The sequence below is a fragment of the Anser brachyrhynchus genome, assembly GCF_964034855.1.
Source record: "Anser brachyrhynchus genome assembly, chromosome: 7".
In the NCBI taxonomy this organism is placed as follows: Eukaryota; Metazoa; Chordata; class Aves; order Anseriformes; family Anatidae; genus Anser; species Anser brachyrhynchus.
Genome location: NC_137701.1, coordinates 22,113,667 through 22,128,407, shown reverse-complemented (window position 1 = coordinate 22,128,407; position 14,741 = coordinate 22,113,667). Strand labels below are relative to the sequence as shown.

At 35.6% G+C, this 14,741-nt stretch overlaps 2 protein-coding genes across 2 annotated transcripts in view; one reads left to right on the top strand and one right to left on the bottom strand.

The window, feature by feature from the left end:
- Positions 1 to 1,631, top strand: part of LOC308198513 (uncharacterized protein) — a 28,964-nt gene extending 27,333 nt beyond the window's left edge. Inside the window, exon 2 of the mRNA XM_080601038.1 lies at positions 1,492 to 1,631. Within this exon, the coding sequence (XP_080457164.1) occupies positions 1,492 to 1,528 (37 nt within the window). The 3' untranslated portion in view covers positions 1,529 to 1,631. The remainder of the gene's footprint in view (positions 1 to 1,491) is intronic.
- Positions 1 to 14,741, bottom strand: part of LOC308198518 (uncharacterized protein) — a 196,227-nt gene that overhangs the window by 25,477 nt on the left and 156,009 nt on the right. The window lies entirely within an intron of this gene.

The window sequence follows — 14,741 nt, the reverse complement described above, 5'->3', positions numbered from 1 at the left end:
CACCTTCCAGTATTTATTCTTGGTTTTACCTTGTGCTATTCCTGACTCATCCCATCTGTGGTCTGCATGTATGCATGCAAGGATGTACTGAAGGTCTCTGATCCCCAGGGAAAATCAGGCTGCATTATAGTGAGTAGGGAAGATGACTGCTCCTCTTACCTGCTTCCCTAGGATAACCTCTCTGAAAGAAGCCATGTAGAGGCTCATGGATTTCGTGACATAAATTTCAAACAGACATGTGGAGTTTTGATGCTCCTTTTCTGCCATGAACTGGCTAGCCAAAGAAACAATGTGCTGTTTGAACCCTTCCTAAAAGTGAAATGATGCACTCCCACACTGTAGTTAAATGTCATAACCTCTTTGGATATGTAACAGCCCAACTCTGTATCCTATTTACATAAAAGTGGTATTTTTTTAACTTCACTGTTACCAAATCTATCTCCTTATATTCACGAGAAATAAACATTTATACATCTTTTTATTCCAATTTAACTGTCAAGAGCAAAGTGTGGCAGAAGTTGAATTCAGTGCCTTTTTTTTTCCTCTCCCTAAAAACATCAATGAGCATGCAGAGGATACAGGGAGATGGTGCAGTTTCTTACTGTATCTTTAATTCACTAAGATAATCTTTTATTTGATTAACGATAATATATGTGAAAGTGAGCTTCAATGGATTGATTGCTTCCAGGTGCTCTAACTGTACAATGAGAACAATGAAATCAGAGTTTTCAGGGATATGAGTAAGAAAAGAAAGTATTTAACATGTTCTCTTAAAAATAACTTCATATCCATTCATCTTATGTGAACTAACCTAACCACGTGCTTCTAGTACATATTCGGTTTCTGCACTAATCTAGGATTTTGAGGTTTTTGTCAAAGCATCCCTGCTGCACCTTTGTCAAGCAGAGTTTGAATAAAATCTCAGGACAAAAAGTAGGAGACAGTGAGGAAGAAGTCAACTCCTAGTAAAAGAATTCATATATCATATTATAATAACTACATAGCATATTGCAAAATGAAACAAAAGCAAAGCTCAGTGATCTTTCTAGTGCTCTCTCCTGGCACTCAGCCCTCATCTATGTCATACCTGTTACAGTACTGAATTAAAGTGCATTCATTTTCTGTTTTCATTGTCTGTCTGCTTTACTCTCTCTGTTTCTACTTATTTATTGTTTTTGAGTTGATTTCCATGAGGTATTGATGAATTTTGGTGGAAAAGACAGCACACATTTAGGCTGTCTTAAATGTTTAAAACAGGGAATTTAAATGTTTTAAAACAGGGAATAGACTGCTAGAAAGGATGGGGCAAATTGTTTTCAATATGAAATGACATAGCTGGAAATGGAATCTCTAAGCTTATTCTTAGCTTTGTGTTATTATAAGTTGAATTTTGTATAACAAATAAAAACACATGTAAATAGAAGTACAAAAGGAAAATTAAATTCTTCCACTTTTCTGATTATCTTTAATTATTATTTTTCTCATTTTTAGCGAAGAACAAGAGCCTTCTCTATACAGTTATAAATAAAAAGCAATAAAAATGACACTGAGATTGAATGAGGACCTTGGTGAAGGAGGCTGGAGCCAGGCATTGCCAACTCAAGAAAATTAATGTGTGTATATACACACGTGCTCTGAAGGGAGGACAGAGATGAAATAGGAGAGGGTGGCAAGAGATCATTAAAAGATTGATTGAAAACAAATGTCTAGAAAGTAGAATTAAGAATAACAGCATGGAGGTTGAGAAGGAAACTTGGAGAGACGAGACAGCGCTGCTGGCAAGGGGAGGTGCTGGGACGTCTTTCTGCAGCAAGCTGCTGCAACTCTGCAGACAAGAGCTGAGTGACTTCAGTGAGAATACAGGAGTGACACCGAAGAGGAAACACAGACGTGGGCAGTTAGCCTCTGCATGCTTCCCAAGGTCTGAAATTAAGACTCCTAGGTCTCACGGCTCCTCTGCTATCAACAAATATGTACAACATCTGCTGGCATACAACCCATATTTGTGCAATACCCTTACTGTTATTTACAAACTCTTCAGTGTTTGCTATCCATAGTTATATTCAATAGGGTGGTGAGGTGTGGGGGTCAGAGGATTATCATTAACTTTATACAAATGTCATGCCCCTTCATTGTGCCAAAGTCATTTCTAAAAAGGACAAAAGTTAGATTTGCATGCTAAGTCAGCGTTGTTGCTTACCTAAATACTCCTAAAGCTCTCAGGAACCTGACAATAAGGTTTTAACTTTCCTGTTACATCAGGACAGAAAGCAGTAACTCAGGATGAAATGTATAGCATGTTTGCCGGAGAAATGACTCTACTCTTTCAAAGTCTTTCTTTGCAACACAATATAAAAGGCAATTTGTCATTTCGTTGGGCAAACTAAATAACTGCAATTCAATAAAAAAAAAGTATAAAATATATGAAGAGGTAAGTCCTGGTGTCTGCCATATCTGCATAGCTGATGGTTCAATATGTTTTTATTGTTGTTTTTTTCTAACTCTTAATATTTCTGAGAGAAGCCAAAAGGATTCACATTTATTTATAGATTTGCCCTTTTGCAACAGTATGGTGTAGCCTTATGGTTGTTCATGGAGTAATATCACCCTGTGCGTTTTCTAAATGATCGCATACAGAATCCATGCAGTCCTGTAAGCATCAGGAGAACTTGTAGATTGTAATTTATATAATCAGAGAATGTGTGACATTTGTAGATGGCTTTTTGTAGGTATTCTCCAAATATAAACAATTTTCTGTGCTGATGATCCTGTTATGAAACTGTTGAGAGTAACTGTGGAAATAAAACTTTCCCCAGCAGTAATACACTTTTGGAATCAGATTATGAATCCTTTTTGTTAGAAAGATGATAGCCTACTGTTTAAGGAGAACTGTGTAGTTTCTCATGTTTGCATAATTGTTCCTTCATTTTGCTAGCTCAACCTGGAGAGCATCATAATGGAAGATGAGAAAATGTGTTAAGAGTGATGGGGGTCTTTTTTCTGGAAAAATCATTGGTAGTTCTCTGCTATTGTTTTAAAATATGTGTCACGACATATAGAAAAAGTGTTTTTGTAACTTGGCATTTTATTACAACCAGGATAACACTTCTATCATGTTCACATGCAGTTATTACCTTAAGGGAGCACTGAGGTCATGAAAGAAGGAAACACGCCCACAGAAAACTTGGGCATCCTAGTAGTAGAGTTTTCCTCTATTGTTCACTTTATTTTTGGTTCAAATGCAGTGTCTGCTGAGAACCTGCATTCTCTGAATGGGAGTTCAGAAGCATTTCAAAGTCTAGCTGATTGAAAATTGGTGTTTGGCAATGAAGGTTGTAAAACTGCCTGCTTATTGCAAGGCTACTAAAGCAGTAGAGATGGATGACTGGATCAGTAATAGGCTTTTCATATATTATTATTTTAGTGATAAAGTTGAGCAGTAGGGAAATCATAAATTCTCAGTGCCGACATATGACCAAGTTCTGCAGACACGGAATATTAATTAAAATGATGAACATTTGGCAAAAAAAGATTTGAGAAGTTTGTGTTCCAAAGATTTTAACAAGTTCACTTCTGAGAGCAATCTAACTCTTCAGGCAAGCTATCCCCTGTTAGGAACCTTATTTAAAGTCTATTGAAATCATGCAGAAAGATTCCCTTTGACCTACGTGATCATTCAATCATTCAGTTAAGTCTTCATCTGCCTTATAGCAGATCCCTTGCCTTGTGATGCTGATCTTTATATGAGACTCATTCTGGGGTCAGTGTGGTCTGGCTAGCAGGGAGAAACACAACAGAAGAGATAACAACAACGAGAAGGTGATTCACAATAAAGCTTTTGCCTTTGTTTACAATAGCTTATATCGTCTTTCACACTCAATGATCTCTTTATGCACCCGAAAGAGGCTCTTGTTTAGGTAGCAATTCCCATTTTATTGGTGTGCTGGTTTTCCCACTTTTGGAGCTGGAAACAGTATGTCCACATCATTGCAGCACCACGCCTCAGCTAACTGGGAAGGGCTATGTGACCAGCAAAGTTTTAAGAACAGGAGGCAAAAGATCAGTTTTTGTAACAATGCTTTCCTGTAATTCTGTTATGCTTTTGTGATGCAAATTGATCTCATAATTCACAGTTCACATGAAATGCTATACCATACAGACAAGAGCGACTGATCAGTGATGAGTCCTTTTTCTATCAGTATTTTGACAGCAAAACAGTATCATGGAGTGTACTAACATCTTAAACCACAGTGGAAGGCAATCAGGTCAAACTGAGAACTCAAATCTTCCTCATCAAGAACAGCATACAGTACCTACTAGATTAAGATCCCCATTCAAGTAAAGGTCCAGTACCTTTAGGTTAAAAGGAAAGGTTAAAAAGTCCACTGCATATTTTGATGATATTTTATTTAAATTATAAAGAAAGCCCTTTGTCAAAAATGTTTCAGTATTCTATGAAAGGAACTTACAAGTACTTTGTATTTAGATTATTTCATATATCATTTTAAAAAGCAAAATATTTATTTTACTGAACTCACTTGAAGAGAATAAATTTGGTGTAAAGATAGTTATTTAAAGACAGATAATATTTTATCCTTGCCAGTAGTAGCAGTATATGTCAGAAAGCCAATCAATTCTGTCATGGACCGTGATAGTGCTTAAGAAATGGAAAACATCTCTCCTGGCAGGTTCACTATTCATTTCTGACACCTGGCTGGTACAATATTGAGCACTTAAATTTATGAAAGATGTTAGTCTGAAAATAAAGCATAATGCTTTCATCCACTGAACCTCCTTCTGATTTTCTTCACAGCTGATTTGTACAAAATTTTTATTTTTTAGTAAACGATTTATTTCAGAAGGTCTTCATATAAATGCTTGGTAATACATGGACAGCCATTCTTCTGCATACTGGAGAAAAAGATACGAAATCTACCTAGAGGTTGGTTGCTGCTTCTTTTTCCTTTGTGTTTCATGAAGCATTTTTTTCTTCTTAGATGCTGATTAAGCTTGCCATAACTCTGGATGGGTAGTTCACTCTACGAATGGAAACAGTATTTTGCTTGCATACTGTTTGCCACAAAGGCTGAAATTTTACTCACATTTTTGGGGAGTGAAACTTGCTAGTCTACTGGTGGCAAAAAACCCTCCTCCCACCTACTGAAAGAACAGTAGAAACCTGCATTTTTGAAATGGCATTCAAGAGATGAAACAAGTAGTCTCCTTCCACAACCCTACGTTTAGTGATTTTTCTGTATGCAGTTGCCTTCAAAATGCTCCAAACAGGGTATAAAATTGATCACACAGCCCCTGCTGCAAAGAAGCCCCTGCTGCAAAGAAGCCCCTGCTGCTTCCTTGTTTACTACTTCCTTTTTTACTCACTGTATAAACAAACACACACGGTTGCAGAAATCCCAGAACTGTTTATCTGCATGTTCCATAGCCTGTGTCCAGAAATTTTGTTTCACTAGCTGTAGAGAAAATTAACCTCCATGTGTTTGTCTGTAGATTACCAACCCTACACAGAAAATAAGACTTGTACATTAAATGCAGAAATGTGCAGTCACTTTGTGGTATTGGATTTGGTATGCTTTTTGCTTCAGTACAACACGTGCATGAATTGCTGAAGAAAGGGGACTTTGCCCTATGGGTAGTCCTGAGAAGATTTAAATTGCATGGGGTCTAGAACATTATAACATCCTGTGCTGCGGGGGGGTGGGGAAATAATAAGAGGTATAGGGGTGAAGACTTTCAGGGACACATTTTTAATACAAATTTTGAGTAACATTTGACTCTTCAGAGTTCTAAAAAACAGTCAGTTTAGCTTGACCAATGTATTGATTCCCTTTGATTGTATTTTTTGCTAAATTGAAAAGTTTGCTAAAAGAAAAGTTTGAAATGCTTTTGTGTGGTAGAAGAGAGTTGTACTCAGTACAAAATGTTTTAATGTCTGGGCAAAATCTGCAGCAATAAAGATGTGATGGGAAGGTGGCCCATGTTTAAGATCGTTAAAGTTAGCTGTGAAGTCCATATTTTATCCACTCTGTATTTCAGGTTATTCTTAAAATACGTGCCATTAGTTTTATAATATGTGCCATGAAATTATTTCAGACAGATATTGTGTTCTACCTGGGCTGTGCTCAATTATGTAAAATTAAAGTAATATATAAGTATATTTTTATTTATATTTGAAGGCTATAAATTGGCTCTCATCATTGATGGAGAAACATACTATGTGTATTTCTACACAGTACTGATCAGCTTGGGGGACAGTCTTTTGAAGAAACTTACAAGAACTTGTTTTTTTTTTTGTTTGTTTGTTTCTTTGTTAATGCCATGCTAATTCTGTCCAATTTTATTTCAAGTAGGGGATAGGACCATTATCATTTAGTACAGTGGTCTGGTCAAGACCTAAATTTTCCAGCATGGCAGAGGAGAAGGCAAAGCATCTATGGTGAGACAATGGCTTAGCAACCCCTTAGAGATTTCCATAGATGTTTTAAGCTAATTTGTAACAGGGGTTTTGTCTGGCTTCCTTTCCTCCTCAGCTTTACATGCTGTTGCTGACCTAAAGACACAGATGAAATCAGTAAGTCTGGACTTGTCAGAATGATCAGGACAGCCTATAGACATTTCAAACCAGTACAATTCATTCTTCAGAAATACTGAATTCTCTTTGGTGAGAAAGTGTTGAGAAAACTTGTTTGTTCTATAAAAACCCTTGTGTCAGCAATGCACCACAGAGATTTACAATGGGTTTTTCTTCTAGAAGACTTGGCATATTGATCTTTGGGCACTGCACAGTACAGTAGCCCATCATCAGTAAAATGCTAAACTGGCATTTCTCTTTTAGAACAAGTTAACAGTTAAATCCAAGCTCATTAGTGTGAGTTTTCCATTGATTTCTGTAGCACCTGGACATATGATCACACAAAAAAAGAATTTGCAAGTGAGAATAGCTACGTTAATTCCTGTGTGATTCTTACACATCTGTAAAAACAACATGTGTAATTCATGTAATTTCTTTTTTTTTTTTTTTTGGATAACTGATAACATTTTCTAAATAGGAAAACGAATCAGTAGATAAAAAACTGAATAAATTCAAATAAGTGTACAGGATAATAAATACATGTCTGTCATGGTGAAGTTATGAAAGATTTTTTAAAAACTATTTGGAAGAATAAGGAAGAAGTTTTAAAAATTTCTTATGTCATCAGTGCTGTAACATGTCAAGAGTAAATGATGAAGGAAAGATGAACAACTGAATTTGAATGTAAACTGTGCTTGTGGAATACTGAAAAAAAAAAAAAAAAGAAAAAAAAAAGACTGAATTCTTTCATAGTACCCATACAGAGCTTTCTGTAACTTGGAATAAACCCCCATTAAAGGTAAATTGGGTCTTCTCTCAAAATAAAACCAGTGCAATGTAGAAGGAGACTATGAGTCTTTGTCTTTATGTCATACAGATGAGATAGCTGAATATTTTTTAGACCTAATGCAAATGGGAATTATTTCTAATGCAGGTGAAGGAAAAGAAGATGTTAAAAACTAAGAACATGAGTATCCACTATGCAGTTAAATGTAGCGCAAGCAAATCAGAAGGCTTTTCTAAGTTTCACATCTGTCTTATAATAGCAAACGTTCCTGTAAAGCCCTTGTCAATCTATAAAAAGAGTAGAACATTTGTCTAAAGTGCTTCTCAGTTGCACCGAGACAGACCATAAGTAGTACAGCATCATTTGCAGATATAAACCTATTTACCAAAGATGGTCAAAGATGTCTACATTATGAAATTGCCTTTTATGGAAACTTTTGGAAAAGTCCTTAATGTTCACCTTGAACTAGCTTTCTCATTTTGGAATTGACAAAGCTTGCTTATCCACATTTGCTAAACATTGTACAATATACTATTATTTATGGAGTTTACAGTAAGGGGGGAAAAAAAGATTTTTGAAGCTTTTAAATCAATTCAACTCTCCATCATCTGGGATGAAAACAGACTGGAAGAAGCCATCTTGCACAGACTGTAGAAGTGTATAATTCCACTGCTTCTGAAGCACAGTGACCAGCTCTCCTGGAACTGCTCAGTATGGATGCTGCACAAGCACATGAAGCCTGTTCAGGTGCTACAGCTGGGTCTGCCCAACCCAGCAGGGTATTTTGGAACCAGAAGTGCTGTCAGGGCACAGCATACATGCTAAAACTGGCTTCACAATAGTTAGGAGCACTTAGCAGCTTCATGTTACCACCCAAACTATCTCCTATTTGGTTCCTCCAGATGCCATGTTCTGGCTGCACCCCAGCGCTGCTATTGCCTTGCCAGACCTGAGCTGGCCCAGACTGTATCCATTTTTATTCTGCCCATAGTATCCACAACCCAGGCGCTTAGATACCAAACCAGGCCACACACAATGCACCCACAATTATCTCTTATTTACAGAAATTTTTAGCGAGTGACTTCAGGGATACTGTCTAAAGTAAGTAGTCAATTCCTCTGAAATAGGGGAGTACCTTAGTTCAGAGCTTGCAAAAAGAAAAAAGTCCCATTCCACATAAATAGAAATATAAACTACGCCAGGAAGTAACACCTGAGAATAACCAATGGACAACCTTCCCATGGCTGAGTAGCAGGAATCTTGTATCAAACAGGTTGTTTGCTGGCATCACAAGGCACACATAGATAATATTGTCTGTCTTTCATACATTAGAATGCTTTTAATTGTTGTTTTAATTTGTTAATTTTTTAATTTTTAAATTTTAATTAATTTTGTTAATTTTTTAATTTTTTGTTAATTTTTTAATTTTTAATTAATTTTGTTAATTTTGTTAATTTTTTAATTTTTAATTGTTGTTAATTTGTGGTGTCACTAAAAATTGTGGTAGGAGAAGGAGAATTTGTCTTCACTTGACCTTGCATTTTGACCCCTTCAATTTCAGGCAAATGTAGGGGCAGGAGGAGAGCGATGAGAAGCATGAGGGACAGGTGGGTACAGATCTCACACTTGAGGGAAAGAAGCATTTTGGAAGTGGAAAAATTGCAGTTAGGATCACCATCAAGTACAAAGCTGTGGTACAAATTTAACTGTACTGCCAAGGAGTCAACACAAGAGAAAGTGATTACAAATGAAAATCCAGAAAATAGTAATGCTCATAAGTTCCGCAGTTTGCAGAACTGCATTTTTTTCCTCTTGTCACTTAAATTCCTTTCAGAGAGCGTGTTCTGAATTTACACTTTTTTGTCGGGCATGTCTGCTACCTCCAGTCACGACAGTGATGGGAACCTAATCTGCTTGTAATGAATCAGCAGATACCCTGTATTGGAGAAAAGAAAGGGGAGGAAAAATCGTTTGCCTCATGACAAGCCTGCTAGGTGGTTGTCAACTGGCTACAGCATAGTCTAGATTAGCACTTCTTTATTATTTTCCTAAAAATATACTGCTTAAATTCATTGATTTTAATTTTGCTGTACTCAGAAACATTAAATGGTCATTTGCCTCGACTTCTGCTGGTATCCTTGGCTATTAGTAGTTTTCTCAGAAGCTCAGAACTGCCCTTGCAAGGCAGTTCAACTTTCTCCTGACTTGAGAAGTATTTTTCATCCAGCATCATTATTTTGGGATTTTTTCTTGTAACCTTTTTACTAGGTCACCATCTGTTATAGCAGCTGTATATTTTGTGTGAAGTAGATAGGACGCTGGTTTTGTATTTAGGAGCACGCACCTGCGAGGACCCTATGTCCCTTGCGAGCGATGACCTTAGCAGAGCACGGAGCCAGTGAGAACAGCAGCACCTACTGAACCACTGCTGTCATCCCTGCCACACGCGGGGCATCTGCTTGTGCTTCAAACCAAGTGGCGTCAATTGTAGGGAGGACATTAGAAATGTGGTAAGCAATAATGTTATGGAATACTTATATAATTTAGGGCTATTCAGCCCAATAGGCATGACGAAATGTTTTGGAAGAATTACGGTTAACCAAATGTGAGGTTTGACTCTGCAGTTCTTATTGAATAATGACCATAGACATTTTCTCTTAAAAGTGATCCTAGGATTCATCTAGAAATGCTTAGAAGAATATAGACACAGACTGATCTGAAAAAGTAAAAGAATGAAATAAATGGCTGATGCCAATATGCATCTTTTAGTAAAAAGCACAGATTTAACCATATCAGTAAACTACAGGTGCTCTAGGAATTTCCAATGTTTAACATACTGTGGTAGAATAAATTTATGCAAAGCCTGCTAGGAAGGTAGCTGTAATACCGTTGATTTAGGATGTCCTGGGCATATTTTTGAGGAAGTTTCTATAAGGGAAGCTATAACTAATCCATTCTTTGTACAAATAAGGTGAAGGGAAGTGAATTGATTGCTATTTCTTCAGTATATAAAATTATGACTTGTTTGAAAAAATAGCAGTTGCAGGTTTGCTGTACCATTTAAACTATTTTTAACTGAGAAGTAAGAGCTTGTGATGGAGTTGGAAGGATTTCCTTCTTAGAAACATCACAAAATTAAAACCAGCCACAAAAACATTTCTTCCACTTCCCCTTATTTTAACTTGAAATAACAGAAATAAGAGGTGTTTAACAAACTTTACCAGTAGTTTATAGTCTTAAACATTTTCTCAACTACCTTGATCAATGAGCAGATACAGTTATGGCTCTGTGTGCCAGCAGTACATATGGAGTATGAGTTACCCTTATGCAGAAGTCTGTTTTGTTTATATATATAAACAATGTGTATTTATATATATGTATACACATATGTATACACACACATATATATATGAAAAAATATATTTCCAACTATATATATAAGAAATTAAATATACGTGCAATTATATATTTTGCATATACTAGTAGTAACTAATTTTTAAGTAGTTCAGGAAATCAACTTGACTCTGGACCACTTGAATCTGCTTTGAATAACAGCAAAAATTGCTGACTTCCACTCAAGTATACAAATTGAGAGAACTCCACTGCATCTTAAGGCATTCAAGTGACTGTTATAAGAACCAGTTGCAAGTGTGTCAAGCAAATATCATGCAGCAAGGGGACTAGTTCTGCTTCAGGCACCTGTGGATCAAATTCACTGCCAAGTCTGGAACTTTTTGGTAGCTGCAGTTTTTTTTATAGAAACTATCTATTCACATTAATAATCAGTTTCCTTATTGATATTGCTTTTATTAGTAGGAACTCACCAGAAGAAAGCCCCTTTTTGTTTTAGCTGCTTTTTCCAATACTTTCAAATTAGTCCATGACTCCACACAGACTTACTTCCTCTGCAGATGACAAAAGTTTTCTTGATCACATGAATGTAATCTTCTGTTAATGAGAACTCTTGAGATTTCCAACATGAGCAGCAAATTTACAGAAAATTGTTTCTCTTTTTTTTAGGATTCATTTCATGAAATACTACTAAATTAGGTCATACATGAAAGTTTTACGCTCATATCTCTAAAAAAAACATAACTGCTATCATTTGCTAGTGATAAAATATTTTAATAACATTCAACTTAAATCTCCAAGCATCCATTTGCTGCTATTTAAAAGTACTATAGTATAAATGAAATACTGGTCCCAGGTTTCACACAAAGCAAAAAGTGAGATGTGACTAAACTAGGCTGGATATGATTCAAGGAAAGTTTCAGTACATATTTTACAGAGCTATTAATAAAATTATAAAACAAATCAATAATGAGATTTATGTTTCTACTTAATATTATTGACTTTTTTTAGTGGAAAGAGTAGATCATACTAGGCACTATATATTTCCTAGTTTCATTACTGAAAATGGCCTTTTTCCATTTTGGAGTAGCCAGTGCTCCAAAAAGAGAAGGAAAAAAAGATATTTTCCCATCCCATTTTTAATTTTTATTTTGAGTCCTGAAGATTTGATATGGTGTATCTAGTGATAATTTCCCTCTCTTTATTGCACATAACATGCAAAGCTTTTCAACAAACTTATTTTTCTATAAAAATAATAAAGTCTCTTATTATCTGCCCATTATCCTATGAACATTTCAGTGCAAATGAACTGTATATTGCAGCTTTGTGATCATAATTAGTGTTCATTCTTAACGCAAAAATTATGTTTAAAAAACCCAACCCTTATTTGTAATATTTAATCAGTGTTAGATTGATTTTCCTCTGCTAGGATAATATATAAAATAGAGTTTACAAGATTTCAGTTAACACTTGGCATTTTCTTTGCCATCCTCAGGGGTTTTTCCTCTGTGTTCTAGTGTAACAGAAGCAATTTTAATTAGTATCTTTATGAGATAATTGTAGAATGGTTCTTAGGATGATTGATAAGAATTTACATGTAAAACTGGTACCATCAGAGCACTCTGCTGGAGTCTGAGCTATTGATTTTCTCCATGGAGAAATAGAGACTACTTAGAATATCAAGGTTTTTCAGCTGGAAAATTATAGGAAATAAAAGGTTTTAAGAGAGAGAGAGAGAGAGAGAAATGCCTTCCTTCAGTACTTTCTGTTTTATATAAGTCTTTAAACTCTAGATGAATTTAAGCTTATTTCTGGAAGCAGATTAGGTGATGGGGGAAGACACATGAAAGAGAACCTAAAAACAAAAGGCAAAGGTCAGGTAGAGTGAATCATTAGACTTACAAAGAAAGAATGCTGAGTTCCTTTATGCAGGATGTTCCTCTCAAATGTGTTCTTCATTCAGTTTGACTTTGTGGTGCTGCAGTACAGGTATTAGGCTAGACTCTAGACTAGAAACCAGCTGTATCAGGAAATCCAGTCCTAACTCTTGAAGGTTACAGAGCTACGGTAACTTACTTAATAGTATTTGGAGAATATCCCTGTAATCCTTATTATCTAAAATTCTGTGTATCAACTCTGTTTCTCAGAGTGAAAGCTGCAGCATCATTCAAGGCTAGTATGTAGTATTGGATTTAGTAAAATCCAGCTGTAAAGCCTGAACGTTTAGTGCCAGAGATTCGGGTTCTTTAGGTCTGTCCTTGTACTTATCAAACAAAAAGCAGTCTAGCAGGTGTTGATACAAACCAGAAAACCTCCTTCTACATCTTTCAACTCATTAAAGGTTTTCCCAGTTCACTCTGTCTGTTCAATCATCAGTGTAGAGACCCACCATTTGGAGTGGACACAAAATGATGGAGTAAAGACTATACTGGGGAATTACAAAGGGAGAGATTCATGAGGTATTTCAGGAGTTGCTACTGAGGCAGTATGGGAATAAAAGCTTTTAGAAATCTATCATGGGGGAAGAAGTACCAGGAGAAAATAGTTATACAAATTAATGAAGAGTGGATGAAATTCATCAGTTCTAAAATAGTTGACCTGCAGAACAAACTCATTAAAATAAAAAAATAAAAAAAAAAAATCCTGTCTTCCAGCAGATAGGAGGATCAGAATATAATGTCAAGCCTGTAAAAAAATATATTGAAATAATACAGATAAGGAAACGCTTAATAAATTTTAGCATACAGTATACTGTCAATCTTTACTCTCATTTTAAGATGCTAAAGTAAGTCTTTAATGAATTTCTTGAATGTTTAAGAGTTGGTTTTGTAAAGACATGAACCTATTTCCATGAAATCTTGAGAAATCGAGGTACAGAAGATAGAAGCAGCAGTTTTCTAAAATTTGAAGCTGAACTATTTAGTGTTACCTGCCATTGCCATTCATTTGCACCATCTGGGGGTATTGTTCAGATACGCTATGATTCCTACACAGAGCAGACAAGAACTGTGTGTGTCAGAGACTGTTACTTCTCTAATAGTTTCCTACGAAGAAACTAGGGAAAAGATGGCATAAGTAGTCTGTTAACTCTCTGTTATGCAAGGGATGTCAACAGAACAAACAGATGATTTTTCTGTGCTGAATTAGAACAGTGTTGTTTCCACTAGGGTCTGCTGCTTACAAAAAGGCAGTAAGTGCTGACAAATACTTGGAACTTTTAAAGTGTGATTTACAAGAAAATTACCTAGACTGTTCGACTGGGAAGTCTGAGACATGTTTGTTCCCCAATCTCCTGCATTCATTATTTGTATTTCTACTCATTCTTCCTTACTAGTTAACTGTGGTTTGTGGACTTCATAGCAGTAGCAAGAACATTTGTCATATTGGCTCCTTCTTTTTGTTTTAGTCTTTTTTGTTGTTACTTTTATTCTATAAGGTCTTATCAGAAAATATTTAAAATCTGTTCAGGTTAAAAACAGAAAAAGAATATCCTTCATTCTAATAGTTTTGGCTGCATGATGAGTAAGTGACGATATACCACAAAGAGATCTGAGGCGGTCCACATGCTATTCCATAATGATTAAAGTAGAAATGAAGTTTTGTGTTTATTAGTTTTAACTACCTGAATTAAAAGGTATCAATTAAATAAATTTTAATTTAACTTTAAGAAACTTCTAAGAATTGAAAAAAAAAATCAAAAAGAAATTACTGCAAAAATAGCTCCAGCCACGATTAATGCGAGATTGTGTTTGTGAATGGATAAATAATTCATGAAATAAGAGGTCTGACTAAATATTCATAGATATTCTGTTAAATACAAATTAAGTAAATATAGATTGATCCTTGGGGTAATGTTACCAATATTCCTATGTTATATAGTGTCATCTATGTGAGAACATGAATTTTTGAGGAAAAGAGCAAAGTGAGTGAGGTAAAGCTATAGAAAAGGCAGTTAAAACCCGAGGGGGTTGCCTGAGGGCAAGTGAAATAGAATTTGTCCATTCTCACATTGTA